Source organism: Lipotes vexillifer, unplaced genomic scaffold (assembly GCF_000442215.2).
Source record: "Lipotes vexillifer unplaced genomic scaffold, Lipotes_vexillifer_v1.1 scaffold1549, whole genome shotgun sequence".
NCBI classification, from domain to species: Eukaryota; Metazoa; Chordata; class Mammalia; order Artiodactyla; family Lipotidae; genus Lipotes; species Lipotes vexillifer.
Window position 1 is genome coordinate 1,050,467 of NW_006771034.1, and position 19,027 is coordinate 1,069,493.

At 44.8% G+C, this 19,027-nt stretch overlaps 1 protein-coding gene across 3 annotated transcripts in view; it reads left to right on the forward strand.

Moving 5' to 3' along the window:
• RUNX1 (RUNX family transcription factor 1) overlaps positions 1-19,027 on the forward strand; it is a 244,664-nt gene that overhangs the window by 148,746 nt on the left and 76,891 nt on the right. For 2 of the 3 annotated variants that reach the window (XM_007446483.1, XM_007446482.1), the window contains exons 3-5: positions 841-879; positions 6,671-6,924; positions 12,862-13,018. In XM_007446483.1, coding sequence (XP_007446545.1) covers positions 841-879; positions 6,671-6,924; positions 12,862-13,018 — 450 coding nt within the window. The remainder of the gene's footprint in view (positions 1-840; positions 880-6,670; positions 6,925-12,861; positions 13,019-19,027) is intronic. The other variant, XM_007446484.1, reaches the window with a different exon arrangement.

Here is a 19,027-nt window from a genome sequence, read left to right on the forward strand (position 1 = left end):
AGCTTCATATGGCTTTGCTTAATGGATCTACCTGTGACTTTACCTGTAACTGTACATGCAGCGGTATATAGTGATTCATATATGGAAATTATCATATGAGAAATATTTTCAAAAATGATTGATATCATCTGTTACTTTAAGAATGAAAGCTCTCCATATAAATAATCTGCCCTCCTAGCAAAGGTAAAGGAAATCAAGCAACGAGGGAATATTTCTAAAATGTCCTATAATTGGAAGTAAATGATCATAACATTTATCTACTAGTTTGTTTCTTTTAGAAGGTGTATTCCCAATTGTTTATTTTTATCACTTTGAAAACTATTCATATTTTTACTTCTTGCATTTAGCTTCTAGCACATTACAGATTTTTAAATGTTTTTGTATTAAGTTAGGGTTTGGTTTTAATTTCACTATGAATTGTGATCCATCCCTACATTCTCCAAATGGATTTTTAATGTTCATTAAATAATCACATTTGCATCACATATAGAGCTTGAAAGAGGTGATTCTATGAAAGATAAAGATTCAGTATTACCTAGCAATGAAAAACATTGGTCAAAGGTACATAAAAATCATATGCATAGGTAACAGTTCATTTTTTATATAATGATTTACTGTTAGTTATTTTTGAGCCAAAGCTAGACAATATGCAATAAAAATCTCCAGTGCTAACAAAGTGTGAGAGGCAACGAGCTACCAAAAAAAATAAGAGGGGGGATTTAGTTTTTACACTGGCACTGATTCCAATTCCAATTAAGTTAATCAACTTTGGTAAATTTGGTGTTTGCTGTCAGTATATTCACACAATTATTTTTCTTTTCCCACTCTCTACTTTTTCAGAATGTGTACATGGAATGAATCCATCTAGAGACGTTCACGGTATGTTAGATTCCAAATTATATTTTTAACAAAATATGCACATTCATATATGCATATATGACATTTTATCCATGTATCGCTATAAATAACTCACGATATAAATTAACCAAATAATCAAAACTTTTTTTGCTGATTCAAAAATACTTAAAAGCTGTTTTCTATATCGTAAATGTCAAACATATAAAATGTTCCAATGAAACCTTAAAAGATACCCTCGGTTCTACAGCATTTACCACAGGTGCATTCTGCTGTTTATTATTAAATGACTATATGACTCTCAAAAAAAAAAAAAAAAAATAGAGCTTGGCTTCTATGTGTTATTACCTAGTTTATTACTTTTGCTATAGCAGTGCTAATGCAAAATTTTTATGAGAGTAAAATGTTTACTAAGCATCCATAATTTTTTTAAAGATTTAAAATTTTTTTTTTCTCAGTTTGCTACTTGTGAGTTGTAAATTGATTTACAAAGTTAGTGAAATAGTCACATATCAGCTGCAGGATCCCATGGAAGTCATCACGTAGAGGAAGGACATAATGGAAGAACTAAGGGATCTTGTCCGCAAAGTTATTAGACTTCAAAAGTGAAATAATCTCAAATCCACTGGGGGAAGGGGATGTTTAATTAAATTCCAATGTTGAAAACTGGACAGTGTGTATTGTACATACATTAACATGTATGTTAGTCTTCAACAAAATTGTTCTCCCTCCCTTTGACATTAGTACAAACAGAAGCAGTTTGGTCCAGAACCACTAGCAAAATACATTCTCTGTATTTTTATTTTCATTAAAGTAGTCACTGAAAACAGAAATAATTCTTTTAGAAATATTACATTTTTAGAAATGTAATTTTAGAAATATCATATTACAGAGGGGATTTTAAGAGAATGGTTGAGTCTTATTTATTTTTGAGAGGGTTTTGAAAGAGCAAAAAATGTAAAATATTTAGATATTTTCTGAGACCTCCCCATAGTTATATATTTACCTAAAGTTGTAGAAAAAAATGTCAATAAGCTGTTGTTTTCTGGTGAAATTGGTTTTTTTTTCTTCCAACTAACCAAATACTGCTTTTTAAATTCACTGTGAAAACTTACATTTCATTCAATCAGTTGGATGAGCCTTTTTGAAATTTCCCCCATGCAGCAAATTTGGAAGAATCTGTCACATAGCATTCGCCCAACATACTACTTTGTTATATTTTTTGTATTGTATTATGACAAAAGTAGATTTTAGTATTATTCCAGGGGAACACCAGGAGTGTATACTGTAATGTTTCCTTTCCTTTTCTCTTAAGAGAGGCAGGGGAAGGGAAATTCTATATCGCCCCTTAAATGAGCGCTCCTGGTGGAAATGAATTCTTCATTTCGTACATGGTTACTCAACTTCATAAACTATGTAAAAGGCCCTTCAGACTAAGGGGTTCGGGGTACCCTTTAGTTGAGCCCCATGCTGCCTGCTTTCCATTCATTTTAGTCCCTCGATAAGGAGGGGCAGTGTTGTTTGTTTCTGGTTTTCAAGCGTGCATCGAGCAACGCAGTTATAACCTGCGCAAAGTCTGGGGAGCCCCAAACGCCCGGTGGCCCGATTCAGAATAAATCAGCAAAAGCTTTCCTTGCTATTATCATCCGTGTCGCGTTCGAACTCGGGATTTACTGGTTGAGACTCTGAGCTGAGAAGCGCGCTGCCCTTGAAAGGCTAAACCTGGTGCATCTACCGCTGTACCTTACTAAGGGAACTTGATCCCCGCCCGGGAGACCGCAGCGCGGGGTGCGCCCCGCAGCCCCTCGCAGGGTTTAGGGTTTCAGGCAAACGGTCGCAGCCCCAGATGAGCCTTCTCTGACCTTTCCGAGCGGCGGCATACCCCAGACCGCTGCATCTCCAGAGTCCCAGCCCCCGTCCGTGGGGGTCTACGGGGATGCACTTGGAGGCGGCCCCCAGGAGCGCTTGATCGGCTCTTAGGGAAATGCACTTGAGCTGAAGCAAAAAGATTTCCCTCCGCCCGAACTCGCCTCTAGAGCGGGCAGCGTCGAGCCCGGACGCAGAGCGACTGTGGCCCCGGGCAGGAGGGGCGGCAGACAGGGAGGTTTGGGACTGCGCAGTATTTGGAATCCCTCGGCCCAGGTGGAGAGAGGACGTTTGGGGTCTTTACACCTGAAATGCGGCTTCTTCAAAATTACTTTTAAAGATAATTACAAAGGCGTTTTCTGAGGCCCCAGACCCATGAAAACAAAATGCAGCTGGGTCCTGGGAGCTCCCAAACGTCCCGGGTTTTCCGGAACGAGGGGCGCGATGGGACCGGCCCACGTGGGGAGAAAACGGGCAGGATGGAGAGCGCCCGGGACGCCTGCAGCACCGACGGCCTGGGACCGTCCGACGGCGGGGTTCGGGCAAAGGGGTTTCGAGAAGAGACCCTGACGCGCGCCGGCCAGGACAGCCAGGACCGCTGTCCGAGGGTTCCCTGGCCGCCAGCTGCGCTGCCGGTATAGCGGATGGTGTGTGTGTGGGGGGCGGGGGGGATGCCGCGCAGGCTGGCTTGGGCGGTCATTTCCTGTCGTTTCTTCCCCAACTGAAGTTCGTACAGGAGACCCAAAGGCCGCGAGAAGGCCGGCAGAGCCCCGCGCCGTCGGGGGCGTTCCCCGGCGCGCTGCAAGGCCACTGGGCGCCCGGGGCGGCGAACGAGGGCGGCTGCTGCCCCCTAGCGTCCGCCCTGAGCCCGCGGCCCGCAGCACCTCCCGGCCTCTCTGGGCGTGGGGCGAGGGAAGCTGCCTGGGCGCCCGGAAAGGCCTCCGCGACTGCCTCGCCACGGCCCCTGCCTCCGGCAGGCCACAGCGCCAGAGCCCGAGGAGAGTCCGAACCGGCGGCAGGGAGGGGACCCACGGGGGGAGGGCCAGAGACCCCCGCCCGGGGAGTCGACGGGGGGGAGCGGGTGGGCTCCGCGCGGAGGGGGGGAGCCCCGCGGCCGGGCGGGGGCGTGGCCCCTCTAAGCTCTGCGAAAATGCCCGCGGCGCCGCGGGGACTGGAGCGGGGGAAGTTCACGCCAGCGCGCAAAGCCGGGGTGGGTTTAACACCCGCGGCGGCTCGCGCGCGCGGGCAGGGAGCGGAGCCGGGGCCGTTTCCGGGGAGCCGGAGGTGGGTGGGGGGCGCGGGCGACCTGGGCCTAGCGAGGGAGCCGACGCTCCGAGGATGGGGAGCGAGCCGAGCGGATGCTTTCAACTTTCTTTCCAGTCCCTTGTTCTTTGGCGTCTTTTCTAACTACGAAACTCCTTTGCTCGCCGCTAAACTCAATCAACCTGAGTAAGGCGCGCTGCGTAATTAATCCGCAGCCCAGCCGCGGCGAAAAAACACCAATTAAAGAAAACCAAGAGAGAAAACTAAAAACACAAAAACCATGTTGTGGAGACCGACAACCGTCTGGCCTCATTAAGTGTATCAGCGCCACTTCGCCGCAGCTGCCAACGGGGCCGTGTGGGCGCGCTGAACGGCTCCCCGGCCGGACCCCCGGCCCTCCGGCCCCCTCGCGGCCGAATCCCATCCACGCCGGGAAAGCAGAGGCTCGGCCGCGGGCGGCCGCGCAGGGCCTGGGGTCGCCCGGCCGATCCGGCCCCGGTCTCCGGAGCCTCGCGGCGGTCGATTCATCTCGATGGCTCGCGGGGCGCCTCCCTCCGGCAGGTCTCCGGTCCCGGGCCGCTCGGGGCTCAGCAAGCTGCCCGAGTCCTCCCCAGGCCGGCAGGCCTCCTCTTCTCCACCTCCTCGGTCCCTGGACCGCGGCCGCCCCTGGCGAGGCCGTTCACTGCAGCCCCAAAGCAGGCGGCCACAAAACCCCCAGTGTGTGCAAAGCCGCGGGGCCGCGGTGCGCACCGGGGCGGGGCCTGAGGCGAGCGTGGGAGCGTGTGCGTGTGTTCGTGTGTGTGCGTGGATGCGAATGCGCGGGGAACGCCGGGTGGCAGCGGCGGCGTCCACCCCGGCTGCCTACAGTAGCGCGCGGCGGCAGCGGGGGCGCGCGGGCCAATTCCAGGAGCCCGCGGCCGCGAGCCGCGCCCTGGCTGATACCGGAAAGGCCTGTGATTGGCCAGCGGCTGCCCCTATGCAAACGAGCTGAGGGAATGGAATTCCTCGGGCCGGGCTTACAGTAAAAGCACGTTCATTTCCAGGCACTCTCATTCATAGAGCCAGCGGGCGCAGGCAGGACGGGCGCCCCGCGGCCTGACCCAGCCAGGGCACCACGCTGCCCGGCCCTGCGCCGGCAGGCACCTCTTCCCGGGGCTCCTGGGGACACCAGAAGAAAGTCAGTCTTTGCTGTTTCTCCTTGACCCGCGTCGGAGCTTCGATTTTTATTTTTCTTCTTTCTTTCTTACTTTTGAATGAACTGGTTTCTTGGCTGGATGGTTCAACTTCTTTCCTGGGTGTGAACTTTCCCCCGGTTGTTTCCTTTGGCAACTGCTGGAGAAAGTGCGCTGTGCTTCGAGACGAGTGGTGAAGTTGCCTGTGCGTGGCAGTGTGTGCGTGCTTGTGTAACTCGAGCCGCCCCGTCTGTTTCGATCTGCGCTGCGGAGCCTCCTCACAAGGCCCGCTCCACCTGCTGCGGTTACGCTGTGATCGTGGGTATTGGCGCGTCTGAGTAGTTAACCGGCCGACGCTGGGGCGACGTTGGAGAAAGATCGTCTCGCTACTGCCCAAGTCGGGGCTGACTCACCGCAGTCGATGCAGACAGCGGCTGGCTTCCGAAGAGTGCGTGCCTGCGTGCGTGTGACTCGGCTGCTGTTCACCTCCCACCAAACCACAGGACCAGCCGCAAACTTAACCAACATCCCCAAACCCGAGTTCTCAGATGTGGAGAGCTGAACTCTAGGTGTCATTGACTTGGACTTTTTTTTTTTTTTTTTAAGATTAGCTTTTCTTTGAAAAGCTGAATTTTCTGAACTGAGCATTTTGCCAGAATTTATTGAGAACATGACAAGTACTTCTCGCCCAGCCCTTCTCCAACTACTGAAGCTGAGTTTCAAGGCTACTTAAAAAGAAAAAAAAAAAAAAACCTGCAGCGAACATTAATGGATTTCTGTTGTTTAAATTCTCTACAGATTGCATTGTAAATATGTTATGAAGCAGAGCATATGTGTGTATATATATATATATATATATATATATATATGTGTGTGTGTGTGTGTGTGTGCACATACATTAGAAGCGGGACCTTTGGAAGTCTCAGCTCTTGCTTTTGAGGACCGAAGCCAGTTTTGCATGATAAAAAGTGGCGCCGTATTTGGAAGACACTCCTCGTGTATTTTCTGTTGTGTTGGACTTTAGACAAAACTCACCTGGGAAAAATCTGACAGGCAATTAACTACTGGAACTTCCAAATTATGTATTTGCTGGTCCTTTTGCTCTCCGCATAAATAGTTTAGGAAGTGTATGGGAATTTTGCCTCTGGGAACTTTGGTAACAGCCAAAGACTGAACTTAAAACTCTCAAAGCGAGACTCAGAAGAAGATAGTCTCCCTTGGCACTTGACTTTGGATTCTGGTCGCCCACTTTTTAAAGCACTGAGCGGTCGGTTGCTAAAGAGTCCTGCGTGGGTCTGAGGCCGATCGGCAAAACTAGAATTTTCCCCCTCCTGGACTGTTAGTAACTTAGTCTGTCCCCTTCCCCAGCCACCCCACAGCAATAAAGCTCCCTGAACTTGTATGTTGGTCTCCCGGGAGCTGCTTGCTGAAGATCCGCGCCCCTGTCGCCGTCTGGTAGGAGCTGTTTGCAGGGTCCTAACTCAATCGGCTTGTTGTGATGCGTATCCCCGTAGATGCCAGCACGAGCCGCCGCTTCACGCCGCCTTCCACCGCGCTGAGCCCCGGCAAGATGAGCGAGGCGCTGCCGCTGGGCGCCCCGGACGCCGGCGCCGCCCTGGCCGGCAAGCTGAGGAGCGGCGACCGCAGCATGGTGGAGGTGCTGGCCGACCACCCGGGCGAGCTGGTGCGCACCGACAGCCCCAACTTCCTGTGCTCTGTGCTGCCCACGCACTGGCGTTGCAACAAGACCCTGCCCATCGCTTTCAAGGTACTCGGCCTGGAGCGGGTGGAGGGAGGACAGGCAGAGGCTGGTCGAGGCCGGGGAGATCGAGGAGGGCAGCGGCCAGGCAGGCGGGGCCGGGTTCTAGAAAGGGGCCGGCGCTGAGGCCTGTGGTCCATCCCCCTGCGCTCGGGAGACTGGGGATGCTGCGTTGCCGTGGCGACCCTCGAGGGGCCCGCCTTAGCCGGCCGCGGCGGCCTCCAAGGATGGCCGAAAAACTCAGGATGTCCCCAAAGACGTCCACTGAGGGCCGGCAGGACCTCTCCCCGGCAGGGGTCCTTAGCTTTGATCTAAAGTAGGAAAAGTTATAACCCAGCAGGGACAAGCCTGTCTGTCGGCTCCTCTGCTTCTCTCCCCGCCTCTGGCTTGACACCCAAACCATTCTGAGGGAGACGTCAGGAAATAAAATAGAGATACTTTTATACCTTCGGGTCAATGTAAATAAACTGACAAGGAAAACTGTCGAGGCTTTCCACTTCCACCCCCTCTTTAACAGCCCTGTAGGAATTAGCAGGGTCAAAGTCCACGGCGGGAGTAGTTAAGTTTGCAAAACTTTTCTGAAGAGTTTTTTCGAGCTTCTAGGCTGCTCCTGCCAGAAGCCTCAAGTAGCGAATGCTCTTTCTTTGCCTGGTACCCCACTGAACGTTATCGCCGGCTCACCTAGCTTAAGCCCGGGGCAGCGGAAGGAGGCAAGGCTGTCTGGCGTGAGACGGCCGTCTAATCCGCCCGCTTTGCTGTTTGAGGAGGGGGCGGTGTGGACCGGGTAACTTCAGCCGAGCAGCTTGAGAGGTCCCCGTTCACTTTTCACCCCTGAACTTGCCCTGGCTTTGAGCTCCGTATAAAAACCTTGGCCTTCAAAGGGGATACATAAACAACCCCGGGCGTTTTTAGACAACCACCGCCACCCTGGCAGCAAACAGTAGACATTTCATTTCGGCGGTGGGGATTCAGTTCTTCTGTCCTGGGTGAGTTGAAGAAGGGGCAGCCTTTTAAATACAACCAGTGCAGTCATTTCCCGTTCATTGCAGGGACTAAGGAAAGCAGGTGGGAGGGGAAAAAAAGCTGTAAAGATCAGCTACTCTTTTTTCTTAAAAAAAAAAAAATCTGGTTAAATAATTGTCCCCTTAAGGGGCGATTAATCTAATATAAGCTTTTTATGGTTCCAAGGCTGCGCTGGATCTTGAGTTAGTTACAATGAATAATGTTCACTTTTTTAAAAAAGTACTGTCAGAGTTCTTTATTTTTAAGCTTTACATACCTTCCAAACTTAGATTATGATTTCTAAAACAAACAACAACAAAAAAGTGCAATTGTCTGTGTCTGTAGAATTGCCTCCGTTTTCTGAAAGCAGGAGTTTTTGAGGGGGATGAAAATGAGGATAAGTTTGAGCAGCCACTGGATGCTTTCCTGTCCCTTCCTCCAGCTCTGTAGGTTTGGGTTAGGAGCCCATTTCAATTTGAAATCACTCTAATCCCTTTACATAAACAGACTCAGCAGGCAGACCTCCTCAGCTCTCCCTCAGTTCCAGAGGACCTGACAGGGATGGGCCCTGGGGTCACTTTCAGATAAGTACAGAAGGGAGGAGACAAGCTGATAATCAACCAAAGGGCCCTTTAAGACCAGGTGCTCTGGACACGCCAGGGGTGTGGATTCTTAGGGATCTGTGCCTTCCTTTGGGATAAATCAAGTCTCTCCTGTATCTCTCCTCCTCTACTAGGGACCCACACCCCAAGCACTAAGTGATTAAGCGAGAATCTTCAGAAGTTAAAGCGATGTCGTTTCTCAAGCCACCACATGAAAGTATTTATTTTCTTCTAAAGGAATGAAAAAAGAATCATATAAATTGTTTTCATGAGCCATCAGGGAATTCCTTTTAGAGGAAATCTTAATAACCATAGACGTTTCCGTTTTAAAATGACTTTTGACAATTCACTTTAAAAAAAAATCTGTTTTACTGAGTGATAGTTTCTAGGTTAAAGATCAAGGTATAGATCTCTCGAGAAAAGTTCAAGTGGGTCTTGAGAACATTTGGGGCAAAGGCAAGGACAGCAGAGGAATCAGACCACTCGATGAATAATCTGTCACCACTCCCGTCCCCATAAAGAGGGGCCTCTTTCGGAAGGAGACCTGCTCTTTGCGTAATGGAAGGAGCAGGCAAAATTTCCAGGGAGGCAACAGGCGCAAAGATTAGGGATAAAGCAAGCTAAACTTAAAAGAAGTGACTGTATCCGGCTTGATTCACTATGTGTCCCTGAATCCAGTCTGTACTCATCTTCCACCACCTACCTCCCAAGCAGTTTCTATAGAAATTATTACTTTAAATTTGGATCTTATATAAGCCTCAGACAATCTCTTTAAGAAGTTAATCAGTAGAGAATTGTTACATTCCCTGTATTAAGGAGGAGAAAATGAAAAACAGTGATAAAGTCTGATGATATTGATGAAAAGAGTGATTCTTTAGGAGTCTTCTGAATACGTGTAAATCCTTAGCTTTAATCTTTGAAACTAAAGGGAGATTTCAAGTTATGAATTTTCTTTAAAATAGATTACAGTCATCCTAATTGCTTATCCTGGACCCCAAAGTGCCCCCCACCTTCTCCCACAAAACACCTTTATTTTTCAGCCTAGAAGAGATCCATTATTTTACTACCAAGGAAATCTTAAATTTGCTACTGTTACCCGTTATTTACAGAAGCAGCCAAAAAAGCTGTTTGGATGACTTAGGATATATTTTGTAAGACTATAATATTAAAATTCATTTAGGCCCTGGTACACCAGAGTCCAAAGGCATATACACGCCTTCAGCAAGTTCAGAGGCCTTGGACACTGATAGTAATATTCTTTTCAGAGGAAAGAAATAAGTAACGTTTGTGTCAGCAAGATCGTGGTCCCCTAGCTATGCATTAAATATCATCTCAGCTGAATGTTAAGTTCCACCCCACAGCTTTCTTTATAACACTGGAAAATTAAGGGATTTGAAATAAATGAATTGTGACTGTAATTTCAACCTAATTAGAGTTGGTTTAAAATGCCAGTTTGAACTGTGAACAGGCCGACCAAGAGCAGTGTGGGAAGGTTCTGTAACATAGACGAGGCTTGATATTTTGCCCAACTTCCTGATACTTTAAAAACAGAGAAGTAAAAAAAAAAAAAAAAAAAAAGAGAGATATCCTTTGGCCAGCAAGTCCCTTCTTGTCTGTTTGGTCTGTGTTAAAATGTAAATGTTTGTGTTTCCTTACCTATTGTTTATAGCTTTTCATTCCAGTTGCTTCTTTTTCTCTGTTTGAAGTTAGATTTTTTTTCAAAAATCTCTGCATATTGCCTATCAGTGATCAAATCTGTATCAGATTAATAGACACGTTAGTTTTAAATTTAAATTCTTTTTTCCTAGTCTAAGTATGCCTGCTAATAATTAGATGATATACTTTATTAATGTAATATTCCTGGATTTAATATTCTTTCCCTTCCCCCCACCATGAAAAATCGATAAAAGGCAAGTAAATGATCTTTGAGCCCCGAAATACCTTTGACTCCTGCTACAGTTTAAAAAAAGGGAAAAGAAGGAGTTAAACTCCTGATTTGTTTGGTCTTAAATTCCAACATCAACAGCATTTTCTTGTTTAGCCACCATGATTATTTTACTCTCTGTTTGTTTCTATTTGGTGTTGGCCTCATGAATTTGCTGTATTACTGATGAGGATCGTTTTGGAAAGATGAGTGAGGCACAGTCATGGAGCCTGTGAGAGGGGCCAGTAGGATGAAGGTGATTTAGAAAACATTTGGTAGTTATAAAACAAGATTTATTTATTTTAACCTATTTAACCAACAATGACTTATTCAGTTGGAAAACCATGTGGTTGATCCGGTCCCTGTATGCTTACTGAATGTGGAATTAAAATAAAGATGCCAGGTCATCACAGGGAGATGGGGAAAAGGGAGTAAAAATATGTTTTCAAGGAGGACATTTCAACATTGTGAGCTAATTTTACAGAGGGAAGTGAAAACAGTGGGGAAAAAAAGGAGGGGGGATTTTTAAGAGACTGAGAAAAGCAGAATAAAGTAAGTATATTTTATGGGAATAGAAAAAACGGTAACAATAACTAAATAATTGATCAAGGAGATTTATTTCAGTAATGTTTTTGAAACAAAAGGGAATTGTCATATTACTGCTCTTAACTAAACAGCAACAAACATACTTATAATGGGCTCTAAATACCTAATTAGAGGGTGCTTGGGGAAGAAACAGCTGTGTTTTTAAATTTCCTTTATAGAAAACATGTCCATTTGGATGGAAAGAAAGATAAGAGTGCAAGTTGGATAAAATAGATGAAGAACATGCCTACCTATTGCTGTGAGAATTGATTCTCCTGGTGTAGTCCTGGGGTTGGAAGTACGTCCACCCCTTATAGTGAGTTGGTTCATTTTCCCCATCGTACTCCTTAGAATCCAAGAGCCACAGCAGCCTCGGGAATAAAAACAATAGATGGTCATCTGGATGACACAGAGAAAGGGTGATGACTAAGCAGGCAATGAAGATGGGAATTTAGAGAAACACGGCTTTTGTATCATACAAGGGAGCCTATGGCAGCCTTATTTACAGACAGAAAAAGAGGACTGACGTATAGGTGTTACCCCCCCCAAATTATGTAGCAAATATTAGGTAAAAATGGGGAGGTGGAAAACAGAAGGAGGAATTATCACTGTAGAATGCTTGATTATCACAGCTCAAAACTAAAACCCCCAAAACGATTATATAATTGGAATGATGAGCACACATTTCACTAGTGACTGAGAAAGTACCAGAAGGGGTATCACAAGTGATAGGAATAAGTAGAACTTGGGGCATCTTGATTTGAAATTCTACAACTACCTTAAAAAACAGAAACAATGGAAATATAGCTAAGAATAAATGTTTTGATCAAGAAAATAGTTTCTAGGAGCGTCAAATGATGATCAAGAAATGGATACTACTGCATGAAGCATCTTCGGGCCATGCTCTTTAAAGCATTTTACCTTGAAATTGCTGCTTTTTTTTTTTTTTTTTTTTTTTACTAAGTGTCAAAAAATATGTATTTACTGGTTTACTTTAGTAGGCCTGATGGAAATCCGTTCCCATTCAGTTACACTGAAGGAATTCTTCTTGAAGATCAACTGGGTTTGGAGAAAACCTCAGTCATCTATAAGGTCCCAAGTTAACACATCTCTGGGACTCACAGATATCAAAATGCGACATAGTTCCGCTCCTGAATTCAGAGGAGCACATCAAAGTGAGCACCCCTCTTCTCTGAGGTCTGTTGATTTTGTAGTTAGTATTAAGCCAAGGGCATGTTTCTGATTTTTTTCTCTTGCATACCAGAATTCACTGCTAGTGAAAATCAAGGTAGTAGAAGCGAGTAGGGGCAACAAGGATGAACTAATTGCGAAGGGAGAGTTTAAGTCATTCAAGAATCGTCAGCAATTCAGTGGTAGCAATCAAATTTAATTTTAGCAGAAGTAAGTTTAAACACCTAAAAGGCAAAATCCGCCCTATTCGGCCTGTCGGTGGAGGTCTAGACAAATGAAAGATGGGTTAGGTTATAAACTTATAAAAAACAAGACATTCTGTTTCTCAAATATGAAGAATTAAGAGATGATTGTATTCGTGAGAAGGCATAGCTTTTCAAATCCTTGCTATAGTGAGTGTTATTCCAACTCTGTGACCTTATGTGGCTTCACTAGGTGAATGTTTTATTATTTAAACATTTATAATTTTGCATAGTGGAATTTAAAGTAAATCTTCCCATTAGGAACTTTTCTGTTGTTTTGCTTAATTTATGACTGTTATTCCTTCACAAACTAAAAAGCATCACTTAATATACATTCAATTTTAGAATAATTATGCAAATGACATCAAAGTGTCTAACATGCCTGATGTCTGGTGTTTAGGTGGTGGCACTGGGGGACGTTCCAGATGGCACTCTGGTCACTGTGATGGCAGGCAACGATGAAAACTACTCAGCTGAACTGAGAAATGCAACAGCGGCCATGAAAAACCAAGTCGCGAGATTCAATGACCTCAGGTTTGTCGGTCGGAGTGGAAGAGGTATGTATCTGTCGGAACCGAACTTGAAATACCCAGTATTTACATAGCAACAAACCCAGATTTCAAAGCACCTAGAAGTTTCTGTGATGGGATTCCCTAGAAACACAGTCATTTCTTCCCGTTATTATTGCTACATCAGCTTTTTATTTAAAATTTCATGTTTTTAACAGAATCTGGCTTTACGCTATTGCTCTCTATTATGGAATTGGTTTAAGACTGATTTGGAGCAGGCGAAATATGAATTGTGAATTTCAGGGAAACCTCTCAGATCTTTTCTAAAACATAAAAATATAAAACTTACCATCGTGGAAACTAAGATCATACAACTGGGGTTCTCTCTCTTTGATAATTTTCAGATAGCTCTTTACTGGAAACCTTTAACTTAGGGCCCATGTGTTATCTTTGACAAGTGACAGAGTTTCAGATGATCACTTCTAATAATTTTAAGGGCTATGTAGTGGATGATTATTGAAACGTGTTTCAAGGGAGCATTTTTTATGGTAAAATACGAAGAAATAGTAACATTCTGGCTTGGTGAATTTGATGGCAATGTGACCTTCCTATATGTAATTTGGATGCCTTATTAGTATTTTAGGTACTAATAATATTAAAGACCGGATTCTCCAGAGGAACGATTGTGTCGGTGAAGCTCTATGTGTAGTTTTCTTCTTCTGTGCCCGTTATCAAAATATTAGAGCAGAAAGAGGAATCTTGGCATATTGTAATCTCCTCTGGTTTCCAATTATTTTCAAATATTGTGTTTTCTTTGTATTGTAAGAAGCTTAGTCCTATTTTACAAATAGCAATAAGCAGTATTAGTTCAACTGAAGGAGGTAATATAGTTTGTTTTGAAAATCTCATTTTTGTAATACAGTATTGAGTAAGCTTAGGAATAAAAGTTATTTTGAGTATGATAGAAAAAAACGTGGTAACCTGAATAACAGTAGCTGACTCTTGTATTGAAAAAAAAGTAGAGGTACAACCAATGGGCATTTAAACATAAGAGTAATCATTACTCTGTATAAAGGCATTTAAAAATATAAGAAAATCTGTGTTTTGGGGGAATTTGATTAGTCAAAGAGGAATGGGGGTAAAGGCATGCTGCTTTTTTTGGCTATTGTTTTTGTGCTATCCTAGCTGTCTGGGGAATTTTCGAAATAGGATCAAAGGTAGAGAAAATTGTAAAAAACTTATAACGTGATTGAAAATATTTGTTCATAGCACTATGTTAATAATAGGGTAATACCAAGAAAATTACATCCACTTATTGAAAGCATGAATGGTGCTATAAGGTATAAAGGTACAAGTCATTCTATGGGTTCACTTGTTATATTAAAAGTCCCCACCTTTCAGTAAATGGAATTCCCATTGTGATTCAGAGATGTGTGTTTAGAAAACATCTTGAGGGCTTCAGATGAGTAGCTGGCAGAGTGGGTGAGAAGCCAATAAAAAACAAAGGCCCTACTGCGTGGTCCATGCCTTCCAGCCTCGTAACCATCTCAGGTCAATTCCTGTGGATTTCTGTTCTTAGGAAGCCACAGCTGAGTATCATTTAGTTGCATTTCCAGAGGAAGTAATATTATCATCATATGCATCTATGTGGGTCTACGGGTCAGGTTTTGGTTATGAAAGTTTTGGAAACTCTTTAATGGCCCATGCCATTTTCCCATAAGAAGTGCAGAAGTGGCTTTTTGGCAAGGCCCAGGAGGCCGGTGATGATAAAGAATGAAATTTTGAAAGCAGCCTGCTTTCTTTTCTGGCGTTTCTCGCCCCTCACTGGCCATGTCTGTTTCAAGTGGGTGACTAAGAGAAGCTCGTGTTTACTTGGGTAACAAGGAACTGTTTTCCCAAGGTGTGGAGTGTTTGCATTTGGCTGCCTGATTCGTGCCAGGATGCCCTTGAGTTTGCAGAGTGAAATAACTGCACCCAAGGCTGGGTTGTCTTCTGATAACCTGGAACGAGAAAATTAATTGAAACGCTCCATATATGGACAATATCTGTTTTGACCAGTCTCTGCTTCCCACGCATGATAATAAGCACTCCAAAATAGAGGGACCCCGAAACGAATGTTTTGCCCGATTACAGTTACTGTGTATATTCAGTCTTGAGTGATTTTCTTTTTTTTGGGTTAGGACTACAAGACAAAATGAGCCATCAAAAGGCCTAGTTTGAATCTGTCTCATAATTTCTCCCCATAGTGGTTGATTTTACTCTTTCAAGTCTAAGTGTCAACATCAAAGCCTGCCAGGTTTTTTGGTTTGTTTTTTTTTTGTTTTTTTTTTTTTGCAATTTGCTTCCCATTACGAAGACAGCAGATGACTCTCACTCATTTTAACAATTAGTCTTAATCTGCCTCACTGAATCTTGTCCTTTAAAAGTTTCATAATGTTTTATTAAGTGATCTTAAGACTATCCACTATTTCGTTTTCTGGTTTTGAAAATGTGTCTGAAAATATGACATTGGCATCAACACACCACACAGGGGCCGAGAAGGTCCTGGCTGTTGGCTCACCGAACATTTCAGTGCCAATTTCCCATTCTGTCAAAAGCCACTGGTCTGATGGTTTCTCAAAGGGGCCTGGTGCTCAGTTCCAAATAAAGGGTAGAAAAAGAAACTCCCTTTTCTTTTCTCAGCTGCCAGTCCCTGGGGATTGTAAAACCTCGTAGAAATTGCCAGAGGTTGAACATGGAAGGGGTTTTTCTCTGTTCGACAAAACCAATCTGTCTGGGTGCTGGCTGATGTCCAGGACCACAGCTCCTAACCTCGGGTTCAGCCTGCAACTGGGAAAACCTGCCCATCCGGCTTTTACGGCCTTGCTGACAACACTGGCCCCTAAAAAGTACTGGTGAAGGCTTCAGCAGTCTGAACCTTCCTCCTTCCTTTCCTTTCCTTCCCTCCTTTCTGGCCCTGACAATTTAAATCTCTCCTTCAGGGCTATCTCCCCCTGGGAATTTTCTCCCTTTGATTCAGTATCTCCATATAGATCAACCGTTCCTTTACAATGGAAGAAGAGATAGCAGCTCCCAGAAGAGGGGAGCTGACCCCGAGCACACTGGTTCACACTTAAACACACGTTCTGGGACTATCCCTTACCTCCAGAAAATCACAGTTCAGGATCAAGAGGTGAGATCGTTAGCAGCAGCTGACATCAGCTGACATCTGTCATTGGGGCAGGTGCTACGGGTGGGTATTTTCAGTTACAAGAAAGGGTATCATGGCTGCAGCCGAGAGACGAAGAAACTTTAGCGGTGAAATCTGTGAGAGCTCTCGTCGCTCGAGTACTTAATCAGTTGTAAAGGAATCGATCAATCAGGGATTATGGCCTTAGTTAATTCATTTTAGAACCAAAGAGGAAATCTACCAGACCATATTATCTACTGCATCGTAAATGGGGGAAGAGAATGCACTGCAAATTTCCTTCTGATTTTCCTAAGACGATGATTTTTAATCTTTGGGAACGTCATGAATAATTTTGAAGAGCCTTGGAAGCCTTCTCCCCAGGGGGAAAAAAATTGCACACGTGCACTTACACACACAGTTTCTTGTACAGTTTCAGTTTTCAGGGCTGCTGAAGCTTGTTTATGGACCTTCTGGCGATCCATGGACCCGCCAAGCCGAGAATCTCTGAATCTGAATCTTTGCCTTGACTATGGAGGGCCCGCCTAGCGCTGTGCTGCACATTGTAGATAACTGGAAAATGAGGAAATAAACGAACAAACGAGTTAGACATTCTTCTTGCACCCTGCGCTGTTTTGGTTACACCTGCTTTTATTATAGCCAGGACCTGGTGTGTATAATTAGGAAAACAGATCCCAGTCAAACCGCTGGTCCAGACCTTTGAGAGGCCATCAGGTGTGCACGCATATGGCCCCTTGCAAAGGAGAAGGGCTTGTGTTGTCATCGAAGGGGCAGCCTCCTCTCTAGTGACTGCCTGGCCCCCCAGCTGCAGACCTGCACCTCGAATTCCACAAGCATCCCAGAGAGGGCACGTGCTCCCCCATCCGCTAGGACTGGGGTTAATTTCTTGGTGGACATTTGTGTTTATGCTGATCTCCCTGGCAACTTTAATCTTGCCCACTTTCAAACAAGTACCCTTCCCAACTCTTTTATAAAGTGAAATTCCTTCCTTATGTTCTTGCTGTGGGTATCTTCCCAGACATAATATTTACGCTGTCACAATCGGGGTTATTGCATATTTGTGTAATGTTTGTTACGTAAGGCATTTTCATTCTTAAGGTATTTTATGTTATTCAGGGAACAGTGTGGGGAGGCTGCCTTTCAGATGAGTGATAGACTGTGGCTGAAGGAAAGGTACATGTGGAAAAGGATAGAGTGTACCGGTATTCTAAGCAGAGACGTGTCTTTATGGAGTAGTCACTACTGAGAAATGGTCTGAATGACTCACAATATTATCACAGGATCCAAGTCATTCTCTGTTTGATCACAGACTCATATAATAGGGGGAGGAAAATTCATCTGACAATCCCAGTGTTGTTTCATGGATAACATTCAAGATAATGAGCTGGCAGTCAGGTCTCCTGGAGAGAATACAAGGAAAAGACGAGAGTTGTGTTAAAATCAACTCTCCCATTTTCCCCCTCTTTTGGGTTGCTATTGATCTACATTTTAAAATTATATATATACTGAAGTCTGTTTTCAGACTTCAATGTGGGCAAATATGGATGGGAAAGGACCCAGCCTCTGATATACGCAGTCTCTGGCAGCCCTAGCAGATAATGCCTTTCGATGGCAGGGCGAAAGCTAGTGCCCACGATCTGATGTAGAATTCATCTCTTAGAGATCAGCTTTCTCCTTCTGTTTCAACTTGCCCGTAAAAGAGTGAAAACACTTTCTCAAAGCAAGTTGCTTCCCACCCCTCCCCCAAACCACCACCCAACAGTCCCTGTCCCATTGGGTGTCATGGCAGAAAGGAGAGCTTTCTCGAAAACTGCTTGTGCCTGGAACACGCAGCTTTGCAATTGATCTCTTCATGGTTTTCTTGCTGATTTAATGAAGTGCCAGGCATTGCTGATGGTGTTGGACAGCTTTTTTAAATTGAGGTTATTTATACGGACAGTATTTAAGAACTGATGGGCAGAAGCTGGACTTCTCTCCACCGCCCCTCCCCCAAACCCCTTCCTTGCCAGCCGGCTGGCTTTGGATCGAGGCAGCCCTTTTTGGTGGGGACAGAAGACTATCAATCAGAAAGTGCCTCTGAGAGAAATAATGGTTGAGTGATTTTTAGAGCTTCCTGTTTCGGCAGCAAGCATTATAGACATAAACAGTGATCTGGCCAACGGCTGCACTGCTGCTCTGGTTCTAATGAATCAGTTTTGTATTTTCTTTTGTGCTGGTTGGCGAGGGGCAAGAGAGGATGGAGAAGACTGGTTATGGAAGAACGTATTCTGTTTCTTTTTCTTTATTATTTTTAAAGGAAAATGACTTGTTGAAAAGAGAGATGGTATATTGTCTGATGATTGTTTTCTTTCTGTTGGTGATTATAAAACATGTTCAGATGAGAAAGGGGATGTTGATGAATAACCATGTACTGTCAAAATGGAGAGGTTATGTGGTTTTGAAGGATTTCGTGGACTTTCAGCCAGAAGGGTGTGTGTGTGTGTGTGTGTGTGTGTGTGTGTGTGTGTGTGTGTGTGTGTGTGTCCGTCCATACTACCACTGAGAAGACTTCCTGGACCAAATTATCTTTGAGGACTAAATCCATACTAACAAGGTCTTCTCATCTGAAGCCCCACTAAAGCAATTAACAGGAATTAATAAGTGAGCAGTGTGGATTTAATGAGCTGCCTGTGAATACTTTCAAAGGTGCCAGTTTTATCAGCTCACTCTTGGGGCATTCAAGATTTTATGTTTATAAGCATGCATTAGTGGACTTCAGGCAAGGCCCACCCTCCGTCATTGGTCCTGATGTGAGTCCCACTTTCAACAGAGATGTATTTCGGTCCATGTTAAGAACTGAGCTTTCCATGGCATTCCTATTGCTGGTGCCG